Source organism: Amphibalanus amphitrite, unplaced genomic scaffold (assembly GCF_019059575.1).
Source record: "Amphibalanus amphitrite isolate SeventyFive unplaced genomic scaffold, NRLGWU_Aamphi_draft 002023F_arrow, whole genome shotgun sequence".
NCBI lineage: Eukaryota > Metazoa > Arthropoda > Thecostraca > Balanomorpha > Balanidae > Amphibalanus > Amphibalanus amphitrite.
This window is the reverse complement of record NW_024883516.1, coordinates 18160-45567: the sequence shown is the minus strand read 5'-3', so window position 1 is coordinate 45567 and position 27408 is coordinate 18160. Positions and strand designations below refer to the sequence as shown.

Sequence of the window (27408 nt, the reverse complement as noted above, 5' to 3'; positions counted from 1 at the left end):
ATTGACCGTCGTAAAAAGGGTCCTCTCTCATGCGAAATTGGGAAAGGTCATCTACCCGCTGCGGGTTTTTTCTATCAGTGGACGCCAGGAACCGGTCTCGGTCGGGCCGGGCCGGGCCAATCATCTCTGACCATCAGCCCTCGGCGGCGACCAAACGAGTCCTCGCCAAACGGGCGACCTGTCCCCGGCCCGTCCGCCCCGTCCCGGCGCCGCGCGACGCGCCGTGTGAAATCGCCACAGAATGGCCATGCTCGCCGCCCGCCCGGCATAAATAAATAATCCGCCGGCGGCGACGGCAGCGGCGGCCCACCGGCCGACGGAGATGCTCCGGAATGCGGCCCACAACAATGAGTGAAAAATCCGCGAGCGGCGCAGATCAGCTTTTGGCGAGGGTCGTCTACCTGGCCGGCCGGTCCGGGATAAACAGACGGCCCCTGGCCACGGCAGTAAAGCTGGCCGTCGCTCCAAACGACGACACTAACGACTGCCGACCGTCACCGTCGCCCAGTGCCCGCTGGACGGACGGACGGACCGTTCATCCCTGTTCGCACTGTGCGTTTGTCGCCGGCTGGCTGACGGAAACGGGCCGCGCTGCGTGCACGCATGCCATGAGGGTGACGTCGCGTCCGCTAGGGCCGATCGGCCGCGGCGGTGACAGCCGTACCAGCCGCCGTCATTGATTGCGAGCGACGGCCTGGTGTCGTGCTACCGGGCGACGCCGGGTCGCCAGCGCTCCGCCGCCCGCCGAGACGCATCGCCGGCCCGCCGGCGACCATTACACGCGAAAAACAAAAACGTTGACAGCCAGCGGGCCAGATTAAACGGCCGCTTCAAACGCGAGCGGCGCACCGGGGCGCGGCACCGCTTCCGTGGCCACCGCTGCCACCGCGGCCGGCGCGCTGCGGCGCGGCTGCAGTCAGTTTCAGCCACTCCTCGCCCGAGGGCCCTAGCGGCGCGCCGCGGCCGCCGGCCGGCCGGCCCATGCAATAACAGACCTAGGGCAACGCCTTCTCCATTGGCCTATAACTCAGCTTGCGGTCGGCTGGCTATTCGCTTCAATGCACGGCAAAAACGGGCAGAAAAACGCGCAAACACCGGGGTAATGACAAACAAATCACCGAAAATGACATGCTACGATGCAGGGATGTGGGAAAGGGAATTGGGCCCAGCGGCGCGCAGTGCAGTGCGCCGATGAATATGCATGGATAACTGCTGCATGACACGCCTGGGGACTGCGAGAGAGCGGACAGGATCGGTGCGACAGGGGACCGGCTTTCGCCGCGCACCCTCTCCACCTAGTCAGTCGGAGTCACCTAGGCAGTCACCGAGTCATGAGTCGATAAGAAGGCTGCGTTACGGGGATTGGGATGACCGATTCGGGACAGGAGATGGCATCGGAACACATGAATGGGTCACCTGCTTCAAACCCGGATGACAAGGGGCGCACTCAAACAGGACCTGCTGAACCAAACACGCTTCACTTCGCCCGCCCATCCCAGCACCGCGCTCAGGCTCAGCGCGGCACAACAGGAACACTTCAATTAAACCGACGCTCGCGGGCAAGTGGCCCGAACGAGACGCACACATATGTACAAACAAACACACACCGTCGCCCCAACGGTCACCGCCGCGGCCAGGTGGCACCCCGCGGAGAGACGGTATCCACCTGGGATCCTCCGCGCGCGCATCGCGCGCACATACGCGCACGCACACCACCCAGGGGACAGCGACCCGACCTGCGCGCGGGGACGAGCCGGCAGTCCTCAGTGAAAGGTGAAATTGGAATAATAAGTCGGGCAGGCAGCGGGTCCGGCGTCATTGACGCGTCCTCGCGCGGCCGACGGCGGCGATTCGCCAGTGATAAGGCGCGGCCGGTCCCAGCCGACGCGGGGCGTAGCGGTAGAGGCAGGTGCGACCCGGGTCAGGTCTCTCTCGAATATCAGACTCAGTCGGCAGCTGTCCTGTCATCCGTTCTGCTCATCGGATGAGAGTATATTTGGCAAGTCATTAGGTGATAGTCGGTACTTACACATGTTGTAGTCCCAATGTGGAGGCGGAGTTTCGCCTACCGAGCCGTTGCTTATCTGAAAAGTAAAAAAAAAAAAAATAAGACGGTCAGATATGGTCATTGGTTAATGGTCATTGCGATTCTCACGTGGGTCATGATTCGCATTAGAAGAACAAACATGTGTGCGAGCTTTTTTGTTCCTAAACATAAAGCCATGAGCGCATCCAAGCCATTCAGGAAGCAATAAGAAGCTGCGAGTAAAAACACGGGACCTGGCACGTCAGAGACATGGGTTTTTCAGACGAAGTCCCAGGATAAAAGGGGGCGCTTTTGAGGTGTGAAATGAGTGGGCCTGACGAAAAACGACCGAGAAATGATTTGCGTGTACCTAATAGCGATGCAAAGAATATCAATGTAGTAGATAATTAGTGAATAAGGCAGCTTATCCATACACCAAACTCTACATTTGTTGCCGTAATTTTAAAACTGAGTTCCGGGCAGTGCGTGGCGGAAGTGCCGTTCCATGTGCCTACATACTGCCTACTCATCCTCGTTTCGTGATTCGAGTGAGGTGTTCTCTCTACATCCCCGTTCCGTGATTGGATGCCACCGACTCCGCTCTGCAGTCTATCAGCGCCCACGGTCCGCGCGGAGCGGCCGGCGACAGCCCACCGGTACCGTGCCGTCGTCGACTGACGGCGGGAGCAGGCAGCGGCCGGTTCGCCGTCCGTGAAATCACCGGCCGTCGCCGCCGACAGACGCGGCGCGCGGTGCCGTTCCGTGTGCGTCTGTGTGGGTTCTGCCGGCGGTGGCGCGCCGTTTTTGCCGCGGCGGCGACCGTCGCGCTCGGCGGCGGCCGCCCATTGCGCTCTCACACAGCCGCACGCAAAAACCGGCCACCCCCCCCCCCCGCCGCCGAACCGCACTGCCGCCGGCGCGCGCGCCAACCTGTCATCGCGGGCTGACCGGCACCGGCTCCGACCAATCAGGAAGCCAGAGCCGGGGCGAATTATCCCCAAATGGCACCGAGGGGGAGGAGAGGTCCCCGGGGCCGAGCCGGGCCGATGGGCTAGCGCTAATGTGAACTCCAACCCCAATCAGGCCGGTCGTCAAGGCGCTAATAAGCCGGGCTCAGTGCCGGGCGTTCAGGTGCGTTCACATGACGGTACTGGAGCATTTATTGGCAGCGGATGTTGCCTTTTTCACCATGAGAACGGTATTGGTTCTCAACTGAGCCACGTGACTTTCCTTGGGGGGCTTGCAATGGTTTCTAAGAAAATATACGAGCAACGCTCAGATCGCACATCATTGGCTCTCCAGAGAAAATGTGATATTCGAAGAAATTAGGTAATATTCTGATCAATATGTTATGCATGCAGTGCAATACATAGCTCATATAGCCTCTCTTGTCTCTCGGGACCCAGAAATCGCATCCCATGACTCCGCCCATCGGAAGTGGATCGCTCTCCCACCTGCTACCCTCTCTACCTGGGGCTCGATCCCGCCAAGCACCCCAACCTGCCCGGGGGCTCCGTCCCTTCCTCGTCCTCTCATGTGCCGGCAGTTGGGAAACAAACACGCCCCGCTGTATGTAACGGGCTCGTCCGATCGGAGGGCGCGGCCGGCCGCTCATCTCGGGACCACCGCTCACGCACACGCACGCGAGCGGGCGCCTATTGAGATCGGCTGCTCACGCCGCTCTCCACCGGCGTGACGCCGCAGGTTGCACGTTCCGAAAGTGCGCCATCGTAACGGCTTCGGGCGCACGCATAAATTCGTCCTTTCCCCGGCCCGTCTTTCCGCGTGGAACTGGGTTAGACCGCCAATAAAGCGTACTATCATCGTGCCGCGGGCGTCGCCACTTGTTTGCTTGCACCGGCTGGCGGCTGGCGGCGGCGGCGCGCACATAACCCGTTCGTTGGCATCGCGCCGCGGGCACCGCAGAGCGGCTGGCGGCGGATGGCGCGGGCGGCGACCGCCCATGACGCCCGGCCGCGCGGCGAGCCAGTGGCGCAACGACGCGCTGTCGCGCACAAACATACGCGCGCGGCTTCCGCGGTCGCTCGCAGGCCGCCCAGGCTCAGCAGCGAGCAGTTTGCGTCACCCATGGGCGCGCGCGCGGACAGCTCGGCAGGCGGCGGCCCGTGGCGGCGGTCGGCGGCCGCCGAAACTGACCTGCCTCACTGCCGACTGGCTTGCACCACCGCCACGCCGCCGCCGCGCCAGCAGCGGAGCCCGGGCGCCGGACAATGGGGTGTCACTGCGCCAATGAGGTGGATCGCACGCGCCTGGCCACGAGCCGCACCGTCACTGACACAATGGCACACGCTATTTACCCCGAGTAAACGGCGCCCACCGCCCGGAACGGCCCGGCGGCGAAAACAAAGGACGGTGCGATGAGAAACGGTCAGCCAGCGATAACAGATTATTACTGAGTTTTACACGCGTATTAGTGCGTGCTCAATTGTGTACACAAGTGTGTTGGATTGTGAACTGTTGATACCTACCGGATGACAATGTATTAAACTTTAGGTGGCCCAAGTTTGCAAACGTGCTGATTATAGGATTTTAGGTTTAGGCATCGAGTGTAAAGCAATGACATATCGAAAGCTGAAGCAGAAAAGGGAAAACTGACGACTGTAATTTATCGGGTGAATTTTCCGAATAGCTTTCACTCCGTGCGAGCAATCAGAGCCGCAGGAATAAGCTGCCCCACAAGCTCCCGGAAGTAAATCAGGCGCTATAAAAACATGTTAAATCGAAAGCAAATAGTCCGTAGTTCTACCAAGCTCAAAATCATCGATGCATTGTGAATTGCTCAGCTCAATGAATCACCCCATTGCTTCACAGCTAGCGTTGTGACACCTCTTCTCGGGCGTGCGAAAATCCGTCAACACCACGTCATGGCATATGCCAAGTGCCCGCGCCACGGTGTGTAAGCTGAAATAAGCGAGCTTTTTTTTTGTTACGAGATAAGAAATAACGATGATAAAAATTTGCATTTTGCGTGACATCATAGGTATGCTCATTGTCCTAGATCATAGATAACATGAATCATGCTATCTATGCCTAGATATAATAAAATTGCGTGTCATCGCCTGCGTCTCATCTGAGATTTGCGTGCATCCTATCCAAATGTGCGTGATTTGCGAGATGTCGCTCGAAAGTCACTCCGTCTCCAACGCTCAGCAATAACGCAAAGTTTTTCGGGAACAGTATCACGCAAAACCGACGCCTCGTATAAAGCGCACGCAAAAAGGGGCAGTGTAGTTCGGCCTTTACTCCTGAGCGAGGCAGAGGCTGGATGTTTTACAGGAAGACGAGTCCTCATGGAGCCCCACCCATCAGGCCAGCCGATATTGTGGATAGCCAGCCTATCAGACTGTTGGCGGGTTAGTAGATAAAAATCTGTCGGAAATCTGTCGGAAACTGTGAGCAGCAAGTCCATTACATTTTCTTGAAGAAGATATCAAACAGCAGTGGCGTGAATGAAGATAGATTTAACTGAGAGCAGGTACGCATTAGTGGGCTATCGTATCATCTAACGCCTGTCTGGAACTTATTAAGTGTGCCTCATTAAACGGTAGCTGCTCTTTGCAGTCCATTCATTTTGGCGTTGCTAAGTTTCCCGCATCTACACTCCGCATACGGCTTACAGGTGTTACTAAATGTCATATTTGCATATTCAAAAAGGCACTCGTGTTACCTTCCAGCGAACGTTTACAGACTGCAGATCAGCCGAGCCGTTTGATCGAACGCTTTACTCGATGCCTGCGATGCTCCAACACCAACTGCTGATACGCGTCACCATTCGACTTCTTCTACCGCCGCATGAAACACCGCAGCGGCGTATCTGTGCAGGCATGTTTCGCCACGCACCCCGCTTCGAATGGCACGGCCCGTCACGATGACCTGGTATTCGCAGCTGGGGTGGCCGCCGATCCACCGGCGGCGACAGGATGCCACGCGGTCCGCGCCTCGGTCCGGCACCCTGCTCCACCCTCCCCGTCCGACCCGTCACCGTGTCACCGGCCGGTCAGCAAGGCTCGCCGGTCAGCGACGGCCGCGAATCGGCGACACTCGGCCGCTTTTTGTGGTCGCGCCGCGTACAGACCGCCCGGCCGGCCCGGTTAGCGCGGCCGCTGTTGGCAAAAAGCGACCCGCCACCGCGGCCTGTCCGCGCCGCGTAATTGGTGACCGAGCCGGCGACAGTCCGCGAGGGCGCCGCGGCGCCCCGGCCTCCCCGTGACCGTGGCTATCTAGCGCTCCAGGCGCAAATAATGGCGGGTCACAGTCGCGCTGCGCGCCGCGGTACCAGCGACTCCCACGCGCGCGCGCCGATCAGCCGTCGCGGCGACCCGTTACCGACGAGACGCTTCGTCGGACACGACGCACCGCCGTCAGTGGGCGCCGCCGCCGCCGCCGGCCGGGCACGTGAACCGCCTGGCGATGCCCGCGGCGGCCGGCGCGCGATCTGCATGGCGCTCGGCCTCGCCGGCGCGCGGCTGGCAAAAACGGGCATTACCCCAACAGGTCGTTACTCTGGCCAGCGCTTTACGACCCAGGAAGGGCCAACTAGCGCAGAGTCAAAGAACGCATTCATTCTGCAGGAATGAGGGGGCGGCTGGCCGGCCGGCCGGCCGGCGCGCTGCCGCCGAGATGAGAAAGTTGCGCGCCGCGCGCCAGGCTCCGCCCAGAACCGCGATAAATCACCACCCAGCCGGCCACTCGCTTCAATAATAAGCCGGCAGGCAGACTGGCCAGCCGGCGGCAGACAGAGCAAACACGGCCGACAACCATCCCGCTGGTGAGGCAGGTCAGGCGGCGCCGTGCGAGCCAACGGCGCATGGTTAGCGCGTGCACACGGCACGGGCACCGCGGCGGCGCGGCGGCGGCCGTCTCCTGAGAGAGCCCAGCCAGCGGTGACGAGCGGCGATAATTTCACGGCGTGCCGGCGTGGGATTACGTGCCGGCCCGTCGCCGAGCCGTTCCGGTAGGCCACGAGAGCCGCGAATACACCGGCCACCGACACCGCAGCGGCCAGGCGCAAATAACCGGCATCATTACCGCTTCGGGAGGCGCTTGGCTGACTGCGATGATGCTAAATACCGCCGGTGACCGGCCGCGCGCGGGCCAAGTCGCGTCGCTGGCGACACTGGCGCGGCTAAACCGCGGAGGGCGGTCGGCGGTTCACGTGGTGCGCCGCTGGTCACCTATATTGGCAATCGTTGGCGCACACGGTTGCGCACGCTTTTGCGACAATGGTAGTGCGGTGTGCTGGTGGCGAGACAATCGATAGATCCGATCGATGGATTGCACTTTGCGAATGTTATCGAGTTTGATGGACAATAATAAGAGGCAAAATGAATGGAGGCGGTGAACAGGTAAATGGCACCGGTCGATAACGTAACAAAGCATTCGCTAATGTGTTTATTGTGTTGTCAACCGGTAGGTATAAGGGTAGGTACCTATTCATGTGTTGATGCTAATGTTCACATTGGACCGTTCATAACGCTCCATAGACCAAAGCCACTCGGCGTTGAACACAAAACGTGAAGATGGTATTCTGACATAATTTAAACAAAGATGCTAATTTGGGAATTCATCTTCAGTGAATGGTATAGGTAATCACAACAGCTACCTGGCAATCGAAACATTTATAACTGTTTCGGAAGAAAAAAAAACGGACAAAAAGGCGGGTCAAAAGGAAGATCTTCAGTCTCGTTAATCATTTTACCGCTATTTTCAATTCGGAAAGCGAGGATTCCGTGCACACCGTGCCGAGGCACAACACCCACCTTGTCGATGTCCGGTTCACTGGTGGGCGTGCCAGGGGTCGGCTGGGCCTCCTCTGATCCCGTGCTGGACATCACCTGTGAACGCACAACATCAGTCAGAGGACATCCGGCGCAACACTACAGCGCGTCGACAGAGGCACGCGCCGGGTCAGCCCGAGGCACGAGGCATCGACAGGAGGTAAAAGAGGTAACAGGTGGCCATCACTGACAGATGTTCGATCAGACAAAATGAATGAGAGATGGATGAATTGGCGAGCGAATGTCGGATCGTAATTAGCAAGAGGAATAGACTTTTATATAATCATCTCAAGTTGTAAGACACCAGGCTAAAATGTTATTGCTGATTGGGATTATAATTGCTAAAGGCGCATCAAGGTTACAAAGAAGTATTTGAGACAATACCTACACCCAGAGCAGGAAACTATAAACCCACCGGCACTTTTCTTTTTATCTGCACAAGGCGGACGCTCCTCGCATTAGGACAATGACTCTCAGTGTTCTGGCCTACAGGTGTGCCCTTATACGTGAATGAACAACCTTGAAATCTTACGCCCCTCTCGAACAAAAACTTTACGACCATGTAATCGAAAGGCTAGTGACCCGGCAGGACCATCCGAAACAAGACAAACCGCGCCAGCGACCAGCGAGCGTCCATTCTGCGAGCTCGACCCTGAGCATAAAATCCGCGAGGATTTTTTCAAACCGCCGCCGCTTCCCGTACCGTCCGCCCTCCCTGGGCGGAGATACGAGGACGCCGCGGACTGGCGCCAGTTCTCCGGGAGGGACAGGTTCGCCCGGAAAATGGCAGTGCCAGTCGGCCGTTGCCCCCGCGGGACCTGTGCCCGGTAGTCGCGGGCGCCGCGCGCGGACGCGCCTCTCCGACCCTCGCTCCAATTTTTTGCCGCCCCGCCAGGCCCCTGCGATCAAGGTCGGATGCCGGGCGGGGCGCGTCACCACACGGAAGGCAGGCGTCATCGGCGATAGGAGGAGCGAATTCCTGGGGACGGCCCGCATCTGATCTGATGCTGATTCAACTCTCGAAAGTAGCATGTCCCAATGCTCCTGCACCTGCCGATTTCTCTCGCATTCCGTGATACCAATTGATCGTTATTTCCCCTTTCAGTCCTGCTGACCAATCCGCCAGACCAGGGCGGCACCTGTCATTGGTCGGGGTCGTGGTCATCAGGGCTGCGGAGTCGATGGATTTTCGGCGACTCCGACTCCGACTCCGACTCCGGCTTTCAAAAACCAGCTCCGACTCCGACTCCGACTCCGGGCAGAATTGTCGACTCCGACCGACTCCAACTCCCGACTCCGACTCCGCAGACCTTGCAGGGCTGCGGAGTCGACAGATTTTCGGTGACTCCGACTCCGACTCCGGCTCGGGTTTCTAAAATCGACTCCGACTCCGACTCCGACTCCGGTCACAACTGTCGACTCCGACCGACTCCGACTCCGACTCCGACTCCGACTCCGCAGTCCTGGTGGTCATAGCCGCGGAACGGGCCCAGATCGCAAACCGGTTACCATCGGCGACCAACGCGGCGCCCAGCGTCCCCGGCTGGTCATTAGCTGGGAATCTCTGTATCTGATGCGACCGAGACCGTTGGCAGATGAGGGCAGGACACGCCGACCCGCCGCGGCCCCGTCGCCGCGACCTGCGCCAGCTTTAATTGGCAGCGGCGAAAAGGCAACGTGGAAACGATCGCGATTAGCGCCCGCGCCGCCCCGGATAATTAATGGATATGGATTTGGACGTGTCATTCCAGCGTCATGGGGAGAAGGCGTGGCCAGTGACATTCCTTGTGGCTGGTAGGAGAGGCGGACGATACGTTTGGGCAGGAACATCGCTCATGGGAGATTCGCGGTCGACTTCAAAATGCGTGCAGCCGGAGGCACAACATGATGAAAGGAGAATGGGCTACGCGAAAATGAAAGAACGATGACATGAAGATTAATGTTAAGGGTCATTACCACCAAGAAATTACGCCTTTCAAATTTCAATGTCCTCCAAGTGAAACGAAATATTATTAAAAAGAAGACTTAGCGGGCAACCTATATATATGACACCAGAATCCCTTCGCTTAGCCTTAAGATATCAGTTAAATCGCAGATAATTTTACCTAAATGAACCCATTAACATACCAAAAGCTTGTCTTCGTTATTAACGACCCATCACCAGGAAACCCTTCCGCATTCCCATTATTTCGCGCAACACTGAGTTTATGAATTCTGTCCAAGAGCGTTCATCAATAATCATGGACGACATGTCGCAGAGAAGAGACTTTAAGGGCATGCGAATCAAATGCAGGTTTCAAACACCAGAAATTGTTTTCATTACCCCTCGAGCGTACAAATGACGCCCACCGTGCATTTTACCAAACCCCGCAAGCATCATCACGCTTCAACATTTCATTTCATGCACCTACAGCCCTCCTTTCAACTGGGACACCTTCTCGTGTTGCCTCGCCATGCCGAACCGCCCATATCAGCGGCGCACGCAGCGCAATGCGTGGTGACACGGTGGCGGGCACCACCGTCACCACCGGCCACGGCCGCTCGCAAAAACCGCCGCCGCGCACCTAGTCGACTGCAAGTTGCGTTATTATTCAAACAAGCTTCTTCCTTTCGCGCCAGCATGCCAGTTTTTGCGGCGCGCGGCGGACCGTACAAATACTGGCCGGGCTGCCGGGGGCGGCGCGGCGCGGTGGCCGGCCCGGTTGGTGGCCCCGGGCCGCGAATTGGGAGCGATGAGCAGGGGAGGGGAGGGGGGGGGGGACATGCGCCGGGGACCGAGAGCCGGGAATGGGAGGTAGGAGCCAGCAGACCAAAGAAGCTGGATCCAAAAACCCGGATCCAGCAGAAGACTGAGGGTGAGGTTCAGGAGCCAGGAGGTAGGAGCCATGAGTTCAAAGCCGGGATCCGGGAGCCATGAACCTTTTTAGCACCTTGCAATCGCCCAGAACTTTATAAAATGGGCTCATCGGCGTTTTTAAGCTTCGCAGATAATCAAGACGCACTGCAAACACCGAAATTCACAAGAACTTTTCTATGCGAATTCACCGGACCACGCGTTCGAAACCGCCGACCCTTCTGTCCATTCAGCAGTCAAAGGGCCGGCGAGGGTCTGCGAGCGTGCCGTTTGGACGTTCTGGCTAACTAAATTCCGGGAGTGCAGACCACTGCTGACGCCGTGAAACGCCGCGCGAATCTGACGGGCTTTGATTCGCTGCTGACCACCACTGCGGAGTCGAACGGATACTGGACAAAGTGGAGCGGGGCTAGGATTCGAATGGAATGGAGTGAAGTAAAGTGTTGAGTGTGGATGTGGACTATAGAACTAACTACATACATGGCTGCCATTACAAGACCAATGTCATTCAACCCCTGACAGCTGATGCAATGTGGCCATGAGGTGTTTTTTTTTCATCGTCAGGTGGAGGTTGTGCAGATCAGGTGCCCATGTGTTGCATCATGCGACACCAACTGTACGGAATACGGAAGCGCTTTCGATACACATATACGTACCCGAGCGTATACATCAAATCAAACAAAGCGTTACTCCTCGCCACACACAGGTGACATCGATCCATACTTTCACAACAGCCAAACCTCCTCAATCATTCCACGCCAGCCACCACAGCAGCGCGACTGTAGTGGGCGCCATGATCGTCCCGACCGTCACCGACCAACAGCACATGAAATCGCATGCTGGGCGCTGGCGCATTCAGAAGGTCATAAGCGTTAAACGCCACCGGACCGTTCAAACTCCGGACCGTTCAAACTTCTGAAAATTTGCCCTTTTCCTTGCATTGAATAAAAAAAAAATCGGTTTAAATCGCGCATTGACGCATAAGGAAACAAATTTTGTTTAGGACACATGATAAGTACGTTTCGGAAAATGCAGGTAGCGAGTGTAGCGAGCAATACCTCTCTGGAGCGAGCAAATACCCTCTCTGGGCCCGCCAATGTATGCTCTCCGCCAGAACTACGTCACTGCACGAGCCGAGTGACCCTGTTCGGGAGCTGTTTGGATGACGTTCGCACGCGGCCGTAAAAACCTCCGCCGTGGATCGGCATCCGTCAGCAAACATACAGCGAATCAGCAAACAATCCCGATGGCCATAAACACCAACAGGATGCCAGAGTCCGGCAGTCGTCGGGTGTCGCGAGCGACAAGGACAAAGTGTCATGGGTGCCGAGGACGGAGTGTCATGGGTGCAGAGGACGGAGTGTCATGGGTGCCAAGGACGGAGTGTTATAGGTGCTGAGGGGAGTGTGTCATTGTGCCGATGATGGTGTCATGGGTGCAGGGGACGGAGTGTCATGGGTGACCATGACAGAGTGTCATGAACGCCGAAGACAGACTGTCTTAGATAGTCGAGCGACGAGGAGACGACTTCAGGCGACAAGGACAGATCAATAATAACGTGACCTGCAGAAACTATGAAAATCTGTAGCATGCATATGTGCAACGGTAGATTTTATCCGTCCAGCTTGAAGAGAGAAGGGGCAACTGATAAGGCGAGCGTCGATCCCGATAAGCCAATAACGCTGTCATATCAGAAAAGGCATGGTTTTCTGTTTCTGGTCTGAATACAATGGGGACAAAGACAGTGGGCAAACGGAACTGAATAGCGACACGAAAATTTTGAATAATACGCCTCGGTGGACACGTCAGCGGTCTCGGTCCACAACTCCAAACCACCGCCGCAGCCCAGTAGGACACCGGTCACGGCAGCCTTCCCGAAACTGCCGCCGCACGAGCGGGCGGTGAGGGCGGACAGGAGGCGGGTGGCGGTCCGTAATTCGCCCCATCCACGCGCTGGAGAATGGCACCGCTGACCACTGGCTCGGAACGACGAACGGCCGAGGAAGGTTCTGCACGGGTCGGTAGGACAACGGCCGGCCGTGGTCACTAACAAGCATAACACACAAACTGATCTCTCCATCGCCGACATTTTCAGAAAGTACCTACCTAAGTGTGAGACACAGAGAAAGGTCACAAGATTGAATATCCAGACAGGACAGTCAGGAGCAGTCCCAGACGTGTATGTACAGGCCCGATCGGCACGACCGGCCACTTCGCACCGCCGCGTGACGATATGCAAATGGCGCTGATGGAAGCCGGGAGCGCTCTGCCCGGACAGACGGAAGGCAGATTGGCCGCCGCGAGTCGAGCGGTCGCGAGCGATGACCCCCGCAGAGGACGCGCTCTCCGGCACCCGCGTTCGGCCGCGCCGCTCGCCGCATATCTGGACGACTGTAAAGCAATTTAGCGGAGATCTCGGGCCGGTAATGGCTCGCGGCCGCGCCTGGCGCGCCTCGCTCGACCTTGCCGGTGATACAGATCGCGGCGCAGGTCACCGACGCCGCCGATGGTCTGCCGCCGTCGTCGTACGCGCGGCGCGCGGTCAGCCGTGGCACGTCATCAGCCGAATGCGCGCAGCGAAGGATCGTACCGGAATAATGAGCGTATAGCGACACGCCGTGAACACTGGACGTGGACGCCATTGTAAAAAGTGGACCAGGTGTCAGGCGGGTTCGTTCGGCGGTCTCCGCACCTCATTAACGCCTGTGTCAGTGCACTCAGCAGTAATTTAAATCAAAGGACAGTAGAGGAAAACACCTTTCAAGTGGGAAGCATCAATGGCGAAAGCGAAGACGTGTGAGTCACAGGCACACAGCGTGGCATCAAGTTTTGTGACTTTCTTCAGTGCAGTGTTCACCCAGATCATGTATCCTATCTCCCCGGCACCGCTATCTGATCTGCACACTCCGCGGGGGAGGGGGAGGCGGCACCAGGTACGGCCGGGGGCCGGCCGGGGGCACCGGGCCGCCAGCGTCCGGTGTCGCATCGCGCGGGCCCGTGGAGACGAGCCACAAAGGCCTGTGTCAGGTAACTGGCCGCCACACCCGAGCATCAGTGCAGGATGTGGCGCCGTTTAGCCAGCACTTCTGCCATCGGGCGGCGGAAGCCGAGCACCGCCGAGGGTCCGCGGCGGCCAACTGAGCACCGGTCCTCGGCCGCCGGAAGCGACCCGGATCGGCTCGTGCCATTCAGGGGTTGCGCTGCACCCGCCCGACCTCCCACCGATCCGGTGGCGACCGGCTCAGATCGCGCGGTTAAAAGGAATTCGAGATGCTGAGGCGGCTCCGGAAAACGGGATCGATTTCTTCGCAAACAAAAGCGAATCCCGGGAAGTGATCGATTAGGCCAAAAGCGGTGAATGAGGAATACTCAAACAATGCAGGGGCCAGGCGAGGCTTTATCATGTTCACGTTATGTTTGGATTTAGCTAAGTAATTCACGGACCATTAATGCCTAATGAATGACAAATGATGACCATTTGCGTAGCGTTTAGCAAGTGCACTCTGTGCGTTTTATCACTGCTAACAGCCGGCTGGTAACTGGAGCGCACAGGTATGTGCTGGCCGCCGCGCCGGGGCGGGGACAGGCCACTGGGGCCGTTCGGCTCCATTGTGACGTCACCAGAAGGGTGTCAGGTGGACCCGGCGCCGGCCGGTCGCCATCACAGGTAAACACTGCACGCGACAGCGCCTCAGGCGTCCGACAGCCGCCTCCAGCGAGCGCAGCGCGCTGTCTCGCGTCGCAGAATCACAACTGCGACTGTGCTGACGTTGGGACAAACCGAGATAAAACGACGGGAGAGTGATGACAAGCCCTGGAGCGACGCGGTGGGAACGGAGAGCAGCAGACTGACCAAACCGGTGACGGATCACACATTCTGCCGACGATCCATAATGGACAGTTTTCGGAAACAGGCACGCGCGGTAGGCGGCCACGCAACCCGTGCGCATGACGGCAGTCGGGACGGCCGTGGCCGGCATTTGGGGAATGCCCGCCTGATAGAGATGGGCTCTGTGGTAATCCGACTGTCACACTCTGATGGGGATTCAGCCCGACAGGGCAGATGCTTTTTTACAGCATATAAAAAGGCTTCGGCTTCGATAGCAGTAAGATCGATCGATCTAAAAGTAAAATTGTGTTATAATAAATAACCACGGAAGCTGAGACGATAACAATGGCGCTTATAGGTTTGATAACGACTGGAAGTAAGTACATATAAAATAAGCATCGGCGCCATTGATAGTCAGGGCGTATACGCGCATCAATAGTATGTGCGAGAGAAATATAGCTGCAACGGTGTTCTCGATTTTACGTTGATAGCACAATGAGTAATTGAAAAGGATGACCAAACATCCCAAGCGCATCCTTCGAAGTTGTACCCAGCAGCTCACCTCTCCCGCCAATTCCTGCACATACACATGCACACTCTCCACCACCCACCTCCATCCCCGGCTCTGCACAGCCGTCCTCACCTGTCTGTCGGCAAACTCCCGGTCCATGATCTCGCGTCCCATGGCGGCGGCCATCAGCGAGGGCACATCCAGCGCCGACATGCCGCCGTGGCCCAGCACCGTGCGCAGGATCGGGTTACTCTCGCACCAGACCTCCTGCGGCTTCCGCTTCTTCTTCTGCAGCTCGGCCGCGGCGGCCGCTGCCGCTGCTGCCGCCGCTGCCGCCGCCGCCGGGTGCAGGGGGTGCGGCGGCGGCTGGGGCGCGGACACCTGCGGAGCCTCCACTGGTGGCGGAGGAGGAGGCGGCTGCTTGGGCTGCGCCAGCTCCGGAGAGTGCCGGTTCGAGTCGGGACAGGGCTGGCGCGGCTCGATCGTCGCCCTCTCGCCACTGCCCGTCTTCTCGGCCTCCCATCGGCCCATGTCGAGTAAACCCTTGATCTGCAGCGTCTCGGCTACCTTGATAAGCGAGGCCAGCTGCTCTTGGGCCACGTTTACCTCGCCCCGATACATGTACTCCAGCAGCGCTCGCATCTCGTGAAGACGGATATCTTTCAGGACGACAATCGGATGTGCCGTCACATGCTCCGCCAGTAGACTCTGCAAGAACGGCGAGCACGCCGCCAGTACCATCTTGTGGCACTTGATGCTGGCGCCGTCGACAGCAAGGGTGACGTCGGTGAAGGCCTCTGAGCGGAGGAGGGTCTCGAAGACGCTCAGCAGGTTACTGTGGTGGTTGTTCCACTTGAGACAGAACTGCTGGCTGGCGTCCATGGCGAGAGAGAGGTAGTCCAGCCGTCTGTGGAGACAGGAGGACGAGACTTGGGTCAGTCCGGGACTGACGGCACATTAGCAAAAGTAAAACGGAGTAAGAGTAAAGTAAACGGAGTAAACGGAGTAAGAGTAAGTAAGAGTAAAACGAAATTGACGGCACATCCAAGAGGCAACGATAGTTCGACATCAGGCAGAATGCAAAGCCGAGATTTCCTTTGAAAAATAACTGGTAAAATATAATGAACAAGCAAAGTCCAGACTATCCAAAGATCAGGGGTGCTGAATGCCCCAATGATCGATAAACAGGTTAAAGAGCAAGGTGAACGATTTGTAAGCCGCACATGTGCTTGTGCACCCATCCGAACAGATGCCTCGCGATCCTACAGTACATAAAATAAAAGCACGACAAAAAAGACAGTTACGACTGATCGCACCGCACGACTATCGTGCTGCCCAAACACCCAATCGATCAAACCCCGTCCTCTATAAATTTCGACACAAATATACATAGCACCATTCACGTGAAGTGGCGGCGGCACACCGTAATATAAACACATAGCTCATGGCGGACATTAACCCTCCCCGCCCGCCATTGTAGCTGTCGGGTCACTACTCTGGCCGCTAAAACGGGAAAAAAGACGAGTCAAGGAGCGTAGCTGGAGGATTGCAGAACGACCAACATCTGCAATCTTCAGCCATAGTCTATCCTTGCCAGACCCACTCGTCCATAGTGCATATCTGCACGATTTATTTGACAAGAAACTACGGGCTATAGCTACAGCCCACGAACAGAAAGGTTAGGTTTTTAAGTTTGGAGGACAAATTGGGCTCTTTCAGACGAGCAAATCGTTTATGGAAGTAGTTGCAGTGAAGCAAACTTCAGTGTCCCCGCAGCAAAGTTGGCCTGATGGGTATTTGGGACAAAAGAAGGGGCAAGGGTCTCGCATAATGTCCTAAGATAGCACCAAGAGTATGGATCAAGCCCATGAATCAAGACAGGTCCATAGATGGCTGAAAGTGAAAACACATGCCACGTAATGAACAAAACTTATTGGTTCAAGTATTATACGAAAAACAGGGTCCCGCTCCCGGTGTGAAATACATAACTGAGATTTAATTCAAAGTGCAAGTGCGAAAACAAAATGACGAAAATTTGCATATCTAGCGCATGCTGATAACGCCACTCAAATCATTTCCTAGTCACTCATATAGTAAATCTGCGCGATCCAGAACAGTCTGCTCCACATCCCATTCTTTCTCATGACAGGTGCACCGTCCGCTATCATTCCGGCCCATCACCACCATCACACCACGTCCTAAGAGACCGACCCATGTCATGTCGCAACAGCGCCGTGGGGCCACCGGGGGACATCAGCATTCGCTGCACACACCGGCGCGTCCCGGACATCATTCGCCGCCGTTCTAATTGACCGATCGGATTTTTTACTTCCCTCTCGGCGGACTGGGCGGCCGGAGATGCCGGACCGTCACCGCCGGCTGGACGGAATGCGACCGCAGTTCGCCTCATCACGCGGCCCGCTCGGCGACGAGGCTCGTTACCTCTCAGCGCTCGCGGCCCGCGCGGATGAGTCGCGTCCAGAGCTCTATCAGATCGGCGATCGACGCTGGCGTGTCGCCACTCTCCGCGAAGGTAGGTCGGCAGACGTGCCGCTGCGTCCCGTCCGCTCCACATGTCACCAGAGTGGCCAGGGAGGAGGCGACGGCTCGCGTGAGTGGGGGCTAAACCGGCTGCCGTCACCGACCGACCGACCGCAGATCACCAAGACAACTACAGGGCCAGTGTAGGAGTGAATAGTGATTGTTTATGAATGCTTTTACGATCAACGATGTGAATCGATATAATGTAATAATCAATTAGATCTTAGGCAAATTTATAATCATATTATCACATTGCTACACAGGTCACAATATTCTGCTTTCTGCCCGCGCCAACTGTGCAACCGGCCAACCCTTGCACCTAATCACACACCTCACCATTTCATCTTAGTGGGCACTGGGCCTTCCCCTATCGCCAAAATCCCTATCCCACGGTGCACTGTATCCTGTTTGTATGCGTGAGCCTAGCGTCCAGTCTGGCGTCAACAGTTCCATTTCGGTCAGTGGCGATACATCAGAGGGAGTGCCGCGGGCACCGGCGTCAGCGGACCGACAGTCACCGGGAGAGCCCCCGGCGCCGGGAGGATTGGACGGGAAGGTTCAAATAGCTGCCGCCGAATCGGCCCGTTGTCCCCGGCAGGGTGAGAGAACGTGACTCAGAATGGGACGGAGAAGACGGAGGGGAGGACGCGGCCATGTGCGAACCGGGAGACGTCTATTATAGCGCGGAACCGGACTGTCTTGTCGAATACACTTGTGTGAAAAGCAGTGACTTGCTCGTACCGACGCAGCACACTATATATGAGAATAAATTAGCCCCTAAAAACATCGCAATGGGCACTACCTACGAACTACGAAGAATAAATCCAGTAAAATTATGTGAATCGTAACTCATCAGCCTGCCCACGAGTGTCGCCATGTGACCGATTGGGTCCCAGATGGGCGTTTTGGTCCTCCCGTCAGTCAGTAACGCTCACACGTGCGTGGCAGACGTGTCGGAGATCGGCGACTCTCCCCGGTCCGAGAGGCTCCCCAGATGTGACCCTATTTGGCGATCGAGCGCAGATCTGGACCAGGCGCACTGACACAGGGGCTGTTATATTCGTGAGAAGGGACGACACACTGGAGCATATGGAGCTGCTAATTCGGCACGATAAACTTTTATTTTATCGAAAATAAAATATATCCAGTTTAGTTAAATTTCGTCACCTTTACGTATCAGTTCTTTAATGCTGCTGATATTCCTTTTCACGAATAATTTTTTTCCGACTCGCAAACAGTACTATGTTACCCACCACTATTCGTTAATCTCGTACAACAGCCCCACGGGTCTGTTCCAGTGGGGCAGGTGGGACAAAACGACCGGTCAGGGTCACACGTCCGGCGACGCTGCACTGGACGCGGGATAAGCCACTAATACTCCAGCAAGCTGAGTCAAATAGCTAAAAACTGATGCATTAGCACCATTCGCCCTATAACATTCCGACCTTACTGTTCGGCAAATAAAGTGTCGCGTCTTGTCGTTTTGTACAATAAAACGTCGAAATACCATGAAGCACTTTATCAAAATAAACGAGAGGAATAAAATACAGCACAGCTGAGCTAAAATTTTCCATTCGTCTTCTGATGCGTACGCAGAATGTCTGTGCCAATATTTACGAGGAATCAAATCAGACATCTACCAAACCTCGCTCCACGCTCTCAAGCGTAAACAGACAAAAACAGTTGCCCCGATAAAATAGCGGCCAGCGGAAATCTGCGCTACATAATCGCGAGTTCTGACGTCGTTTCTAACAGGCGGAGTACAAACAGAGAGCAGATGAGAAACAGATACTACGGAACGGACAGGTCCCATGGCCTCTGAGTCTCCTTCAGCAGCCAACAGACATCCCAACAGTTCGGCTGACAATGGCCGGAACAGGCCCCTCAGGCCAGGAAGGAATGAACGAGATAATCGAACACTCAAAATGGACCAGTCTTTTATAGGACAGCGAAACATGCAAATAATGCAAGCCGTTTTTCTGGTCGAGTGAGGACCGTTGTTGCAATCACGACCAGTGGTGTTAAAAACAGCTTACTAACGGAAATTCTACCGGAACACATTCATAAACGGAATAATGAAAGACTAGAACTTAATGCGGAACAAATCAAAGGCTAAACTCAGTAGCGGCGGAACACCTTCAATTAAGGGGGGCACTGCCGACTTTTGATTCCATTCTTTCCATGCAACGCCCATAGGGCTAATGTTAAAATGCCGAAATCAAAGGGGGCACGGTGCCCCGGTGCCCTCCCCGTTCCGCCGCCTATGGCTAAACTAATGCCTAACCTCTTTCATCGACCTGTTTTAGGAGCGTTAAAGGGACACTCCCACCTTAACCCGCGCCCCACTGGGGGGGCTATTTATAGCCCCCCCTCCCGTTTTTCTGCAATAACTTCCAAACCGCTTGACGTATCGACGCCAAACTTTCAGTACCTTCGGCTGCATCAATTTGACACCTTGTGTCAAAATTTTAACTTCGTAGCTACCATAGGTCGGCCGGAAATGACGTCAGAGTGACGTCATGTTCGGCCGATTTCGACGCAAAACATTGAACCACGGCAATCGCTCCCAAGAGCTCAGTTGTTAAGCTAGATCCAATTTCTTTGCATGAGAGGACTCAGAATAGACTGCGCTATCAAACTGCTATCTCGGATTTTCGAAATTTTGAAAATTTCGAAAATTTGATATAATAAAATCCAAAATTTATCTTTTTACATTTTTTTCAAAAAGTTTTTGACTTTTCGAAAAAACCGGAATATATGTGATAGAAAACATTATTATGACTAACTATAGCAAGTTTTTGCTAAATATCTTCAAAAATGGCCAAGTTTTACGCATTATTGCAAAAAATTCACAATTATTAATTTTTCAAATCAATTTTTCAGCACGTATTTGACATCGTACGCCAATATAAATAGCACCATCGTGTTCCTGAGCTCAAACTGCATCCAATAGACACCTTTTTTGTTGAAAAATTTTAACTTCAAAATTTGACCTTTTTTACCTGAAAGTGACCTGACCTAAGCTAAATTCGACTCAAAATGACCTCGAATGACACAGACGACATCACATTCGAAATCTCTGGCCTAAATGGACCATAAAACATGTGTCACGTGACCGACGCATGATATAATATTTTCGTGACCTGTGATGACCTGACCTTGACCTGAAAATCAAAGTACAAGTTTGGTACCCTCGGGGTATCTAGAGCATCTGTTCACGAGTGTGTGATCAAAAAATGAGCCTGATCTGACTTGTAAGACGGCGGCCAGAGCCCAAAACGTGAACAAGCAAAATGCTAATAATTTTTACTTTGACGTGACCTGTGACGTCATCGGTGACCTCGAGGTCAATGAAATTAGGTTTCACTCGACAGTTTTTCCGGGGCTATCAGACGCCGTTTGAATTTTGACGATCGGCCCAGTAGTTTCGGAGTTAGGAGGGGGGGCTATGAATAGCCCCCCCCCCCCCCCCAGTAGGGCGTGTTATACGCAGACCCCAGTGGGGCGCGGGTTAACATTAGTTTTGAGTTGAGATAGCCAAATTGGTGGCCATGGCCTGCAAATACCGGTTTGGGCACTCACAACATCGACAAATGCTTTAATTCGGAGATATGGAATTTCAAACTTGCAGTTTTCGGATTCTAAGGGGCTAGTGCATTGGTATGCCCCCTTAGAATTTGTGACGTCAGCGGAGATCTAACGATTTTTAAATCTTTTACTAAAACGTTTGGTAGCACGCGGTGGTATATGCTGCTTTGCGCGCAACAAATGCCGCACTTTCAAATAAAGTCGCTAGGAACAGCGGAGATCCCAAAAAGTAAACAAAAGTAAAAGTCTAATATCTTGAAAACCGGTGAATATTTTTCGATGAAATTTGGTAGATATTCGTTTTCGCTCTTTCTGAACCGAGCGACATCACTTTCGTGCCAATTCATTAACTTTTTTGAAGGTGGGAGGGTCCCTTTAAGCCACGTCAAAATCGCATAAGTCTTCAGTTTCACAAGCTATCTGGGAAGCTACCTTCACCTCGCTTCTCCGCGACCTAGCCGGCCACGATCCGCGGAACAGCGGATCGGCGGAATGCAGTATTTGTATGTGTGCGCGGGTCCTTGCCCGGAGGCGGCTGCGGAGATACCTGCCTTCCTGCCCCGCCACCGGCCAGTGGACGGTGTGGCTGGACGGAATCGGGGTCAGTACGGGCGGCAGAGGCGCTCCAAAGTCGCAGATCCGTCCAGGGTGGATCCTACCTGACCGATAGCGAACAGGACTGGTTCGAATCGGGTCACCGCTAATCCAGCAGAGTGGGATGCGGACTCCGACAGGCCGTTAGAGTGGTAAAGATGGTGATAATAAAGATGGTAATAAATGCAAAAAGGGTGTCATGAAAAGCCACCAAATGCCGCAATGAATGACACGAAGAATACGCGTCAATTTAAGACTGCAAATAATTGGGATCAGAGGCATAAATAGGTATCAAAATAAAGAAGCATGCTACAATCCATTTACGAGATCCGGCCACTTACCTACGCATCAAATAGCAGCGATTCACAAAAGTTATTTGGAAAATTGGTAAAATTAATTCATTCCATTATCTCAAAGGTATTCGATTCTAGCATCCTCTTAAGTGGTCAGACAAATAATCAGTCTTTATTATTTAAGATCAGAATAATGTCGCACAGGAAGAAAGCCAAACTACGAGCAGCTTTCCAGCGAAAAAAGACCACCGAAACGATTTAAACAGCATTATAGAAAACTTCAACCTATGGCAAACCTATAACACACCAAAAGGCCAGCCAAAAGTCCAATTGCATGTCTCAATTAAATGACCCGGGCTTGCACGTATACTCGGCGGCGAATATCTCCACCACCCGACAGCAGACCGATAAGGTCAGGTAAATTTGTTCGAGCAGTGCGGTGCACATACGTTCTGGAAAATGGATCTGTTCCTCGAAAATAATAGTGTGTCTTGCATTCATTACAGATGCCTTGGGGCAGTAAGTCACATAAAACACGCCTGAACTGCAAGCTGACAATCCACTTAAAAGAGTCACCGAGCACCATAAGAAAGTGGAAATGTGCCCGTGCAAACGTTCCGTCAAGTTTATGAGGGCGCCATCCAACCAAAACGCGACGACTATACGGCATACGCGGAAGCACATTTCGCCAACTGGGTGCAGAATTGCGCCTGCTCTATCGTCCCCAGTGCAAGTCTGAGGGCCACTATGTGAGACCATGTCACGCCAGCCGGTTTTATTGCCGCATACCGGCCATGTCGAGCAGGCGACCTCAGACAGGCGACCGGTGCCGTGGCCGCTAGCCGCCCAGTGCAGTCCGGTCATGGGAGCGCCGCCATCCGGACAATGATGGCTTTGTCGCTGCGTGCGTGTCGGCGCCGTTGTTTTACATCGACAGCGAGTGACCCTTCAGCGGTGGTCACCGTTCGGTCGCTCCGACCCAGTCAATCGCTGCTATTGTCTCGGGCGGCAATGTCTCCGGAAACCAAACAGCAATCAGATGCCGTACGGCGCGGCGGCGGTCGGCACTGAGAGAGGCACAGGCGTCAGCAGGGAGGTCAACAGGCACTTCACCGAAAGCAGATGACGGATGTCTGAACCACCAGACCAACTGTCGTCGGGACTGACTGTCGAAATGCTACTCGGGGCTAGTTGGAATTTTGTCTGGCTGCAGCCTCACCAGACCACGTCGCGTGCCACCGGCGTCGAATAAAACATACCGAGAGCCTGATACGAAGGAGACACCCAGCCAACTTGGACAGACCGCACGGCCACGTTCCAGGATTTTCGTCAACTTCGGATGTAAACTTAACTTGGCAATCTGCAGCCGGCTAACGAAAGAGAGGTGGAGAATTAACTATGCGCAGAGAATCGACACGGAAAAAGCGGGTCGCAGCGACAGACACCGGCGCCTACCCGCACATCAACTATGCAGGGGTGGCGGAAAGCCACGGCGTTCAGCGCTGTCGCAGTTTTACTGCGTGCTCAGCCGTAAAGTTTGACAGACGAGGTGCATTGGCTAAAAAACATAGAAACGGCGATATGAAGCAGGGAGAATCGACCGCAGTAGGCAACAATGTTCGACTTCTGTCTTTCGATTGTAAAAAGGAACAACAATAAAACAGGCTATTAAATCATAAGTCCCACCTGATCGTCCCACCTTAAAATAAGTTTTTAGTTGAGATAACCAAATTGGGGTCCCTGGCTTGCATTTACGGTTCCGGCACTCAGAACACCGAGAACTGCTTTAATTCGGAGATATTTAATTTCAAACTTGCGGTTTTCAATTTGAATTGCTCCCTTGCGGTTTTCAATTTGAATGCTCCCTTAGAAGTTGTGACGTCAGCGAGATCTAACGATTTTTAAATCTTATGGGGGTGGGGGCTGGGGGCACCCCCGTTTCTCGGTGATATCTTCCAAACCGTGTAACGTATCGACACAAAACTTATAGTACCTTCAGCGGCACCAATTTCAAGTGTGTACAAATTTCAACTTTAATTCCAGCTACCATTGGTCGGCTGAAAATGACGTCAGAGTGCCGTCATGTCGGTCGATTTTTATGCAGAACATTGAACTACAGCAATCGTTCTCGAGAGTTCAGTTTTTAAGTTAGATCTAAGCTCTTTACATTAGTGGACTTAGAATTAAAGTGGCTATCAAACTACTATCACAGGTTTTCAAAATTTTGGTTATTTAGAAAATGACACATATACCTACGATTTTAAAAAATACCTATACCTATTTTTCATTTAAAAAAAATGACTTTTAGGAAAAAACGGAATGCATGTAATAGAACACCCAACGATGACCTACACTAGAAATGTATAGCCCATTATCTTTAAAAATGGCCAAGGTATACCTAGGTACCTATATATCATAGTAAAAATTTCACAAAATATATTTTTCAAATCAATTTTTCCGTGCGTTTTTTGACATCGTACAGAAATATAAATAGCACCATCGTGTTCCTGAGCTCAACCTGCATCTCATAGGCGGCGGAACGGGGGGAAGGGGCACCGGGGTACCGTACCCCCTTCTTTGATTTTCGCATAAGCTCTCATGGGTGTTGCATGGAAAGAATGGGACCAACAGTTGGCAGTGCCCCCCCCCCCCTTAATTGAAGGTCTTCCGCCGCCACTGCCGCATCTGATATTCAAAATCATCGGAATTTCAAAATTTGCTGTTGAAAAATTTCATTTTCAAAATTTAGCCTCTTTTGACCCGAAAGTGATCTGACCTCAGGAAAATTCAGCTGAAAATGACCTCAAATGACACAGACATTGTTTTGGAGATCTATGAGTAAAATGGACTATATATTAAACATGCGTCACGTGACCGATACATGATATAAAATTTCCGTGACCTAGGATGACCTTGCTTTGACCTGAAAAATTAGAAGTACAGGTTCAGAACCCTTAGGGTATCTAAGGCATATATCAAGGACTGCGTAAACCAAACCATGAGCCTGATCGACTTATAGTCGGCGGCCATAGCCTAAATTGTGAACAAGCCAAAATGCTGATAATTTTTACTTTGACCTGACCTCAGACCTGTGACGTCATCGGTGACCTCGAGGTCAATGAAATTATTTTCTACACAAAAGTTTTTCCAGGGCTATCAGACAACGTTTGTGCTTTGACGATCGGCCCAGTAGTTTCGGAGATATGACGATAGGCTCTGTAGAACCCCCCCCCCTCCGCTCAGTCACTCGCGTTATGGAAAATACCCCAGTCATTCGCGGGTTAACAAGTTGCATGAGTTTCTGGATGCGCCCACAGATAGTCTTATCATTCATAAAAATGCAGCTATTCTGCAAAGTGCATAGTCATATGCTCCACAAATGTGGACAGAAACAAAACAAAAATTGGCATCTATTTGATGCATCCCCAAACTTCAATGCTTTCGCCATGTCGAACTCAAGCTTCCTGGTGAAGAATAACTAGCAAATGGCAGTTGTGCGCATCTTTCTCCGAAGAGATGAATAACAAATGGGAAAATCCTCGGAAAATACTTCCAATAAAATAGAGGAATAGGTCAAACATACTTTATATTCAATCTTATGTTCTTAACCAAACTCTGTTCAAAGTCAAATTTCAAATTTAAAAAGTCCATCCCTCGGTCCAGCAAATGCACGGGTATCAATTGTGTACATCGCTCATGTTATGCGTTCAACATCACCCGGTGCGCTACATTGTCACTGACAGTCCTAGTCAAAGCCAGATGGGGAGAGGGAAACGCCAAAATGTATGCTTAGGTGTCCGTTTCTTTTCTGTGCACCGTGATAGACGTTATGTCTAAATCGGGTCTCAGAGGGGACCGGGTCACGCTCCCCAATGGACACTGGTGTTCATGGTGACCGTTCTACAAGAGCGACCCCAGCCGGGCTAAACGGGCATGGGCAAACGCCCACTTACGTTCCAATGTTGGATTCTTTCCATGCACTGACAATTGAAATGCACGTTGTGACTAACAAAATCGAAGAGACCGGTACCTACATGCGGACGCAAATGCCGACAACCGTTCTATGCCTCGGTAGCGGCCCCGTCCGGAGCTGAAGGGCGAAAGTGGGGCCAACCATCGAGGTGGCAGGCGGGACCGACTGATGGTCGGGTGTACGAGGTATTTCTTTTCGTGCATAATATTATACGGTGAAAATAGAGTCCTTATGGCAGCATTGGTATTAAAGGGGGAAGTTCCAGTTCATTCTTCCTCCTGCATCATTCCACATTTGCACTGCAGCGTGCGGTAAAAATTCACAACGAATTGAATCAGCCTATGGAAACTGGAAAGATATATTTTTATAGGGGCCATAGAGAAACATTTACAATGCTCGCAAACAGGATCCCTATTCTGATTCATCAACGGAAGGTACGCTAGCGCTTTTCTCCTGAAACTGTTTTAGGGGTCGCCTGATAAGTAACGAAAAGAGAATCCCGTGAGAACCTTGATGGAATCACGTTAAGAGCATGCAATGTTTGGAAACAAATCACCAGTGGCAAACAGAATCTAACAGCAGGCACGAGGCATGTTGGTACTATAATGGTTGCCCGTTGCAGGAGCCCTTTCTTCGCATAAGAAACACCTACCTATTTGTAAAACAAAAACATCCCAAACGTCATAAACTGTAGGTAAAGCCGGAACAGTGGAAAGAAAATAATGCACAGCCGTAGATATTCTCACCAGGATAGGGCACGGTGCATAAGAGAGGCGTGCGACAGGTCCATGGGTGTAAAAAGGCACGTGTGTCATTGTGCCACCGGCCACGTGCTATCGGTTTTGCACCATCAACAAAAGCGTCCGCCGCTGAGTTATATTCACCGTCTGGAATCAAAGAGTTATCTGCTGGATAAGAATCAGGGTTAGGTAGGTCAAGGTAGGTACTAAACGTTACTCCACAACGATGAATCAGCAGGTACAGTACAGACAGTGGAAGTTGCCGTCCGATTCCACCCTCCAGAGTCATCTAGAAACGGTGCTAAAAAATATCTCCCATCATCTGTGGTTGCATTGATTCATCATTCATGCATCGCAGACCGATCATGTTGCCGCTCCGACCAGCTGAAATAAATCGGTGACGGGTCAGCAATGCAAATGCGAGCGCAAGTAGACTCACCTGTTCAGGAGAGCACGCCCGGTACGGCCTGCCGGCACGCCTTCTTCAGTCGTGTCTGCTGGAGGAGCACGCCGCTCGCCGCCGCGTGGAACGCCCCCAACGACCAACAACAACCTGCGCGAGCGGAGCTCGTCCAGCGCCGCGCCGCCCGGGCAATAATTTTGTCCAGCGACCGTCGCCATAGAAACAGCGCTCGCTCTGTCATCTATTGGCGGTCAGTTG

The 27408-nt window shown here is 53.6% G+C and overlaps 1 protein-coding gene across 1 annotated transcript in view; it reads right to left on the bottom strand.

The window, feature by feature from the left end:
- Window positions 1-27350, bottom strand: part of LOC122376116 (protein tramtrack, alpha isoform-like) — a 50871-nt gene extending 23521 nt beyond the window's left edge. Inside the window, exons 1-4 of the mRNA XM_043355814.1 lie at window positions 27187-27350; window positions 15151-15925; window positions 7807-7881; window positions 2030-2084 (exon numbers count right to left, since the gene is read on the bottom strand). Of these exons, the coding sequence (XP_043211749.1) occupies window positions 2030-2084; window positions 7807-7881; window positions 15151-15900 (880 nt within the window). The 5' untranslated portion in view covers window positions 15901-15925; window positions 27187-27350. The remainder of the gene's footprint in view (window positions 1-2029; window positions 2085-7806; window positions 7882-15150; window positions 15926-27186) is intronic.
- Between the last annotated feature and the right edge of the window lie 58 nt (window positions 27351-27408).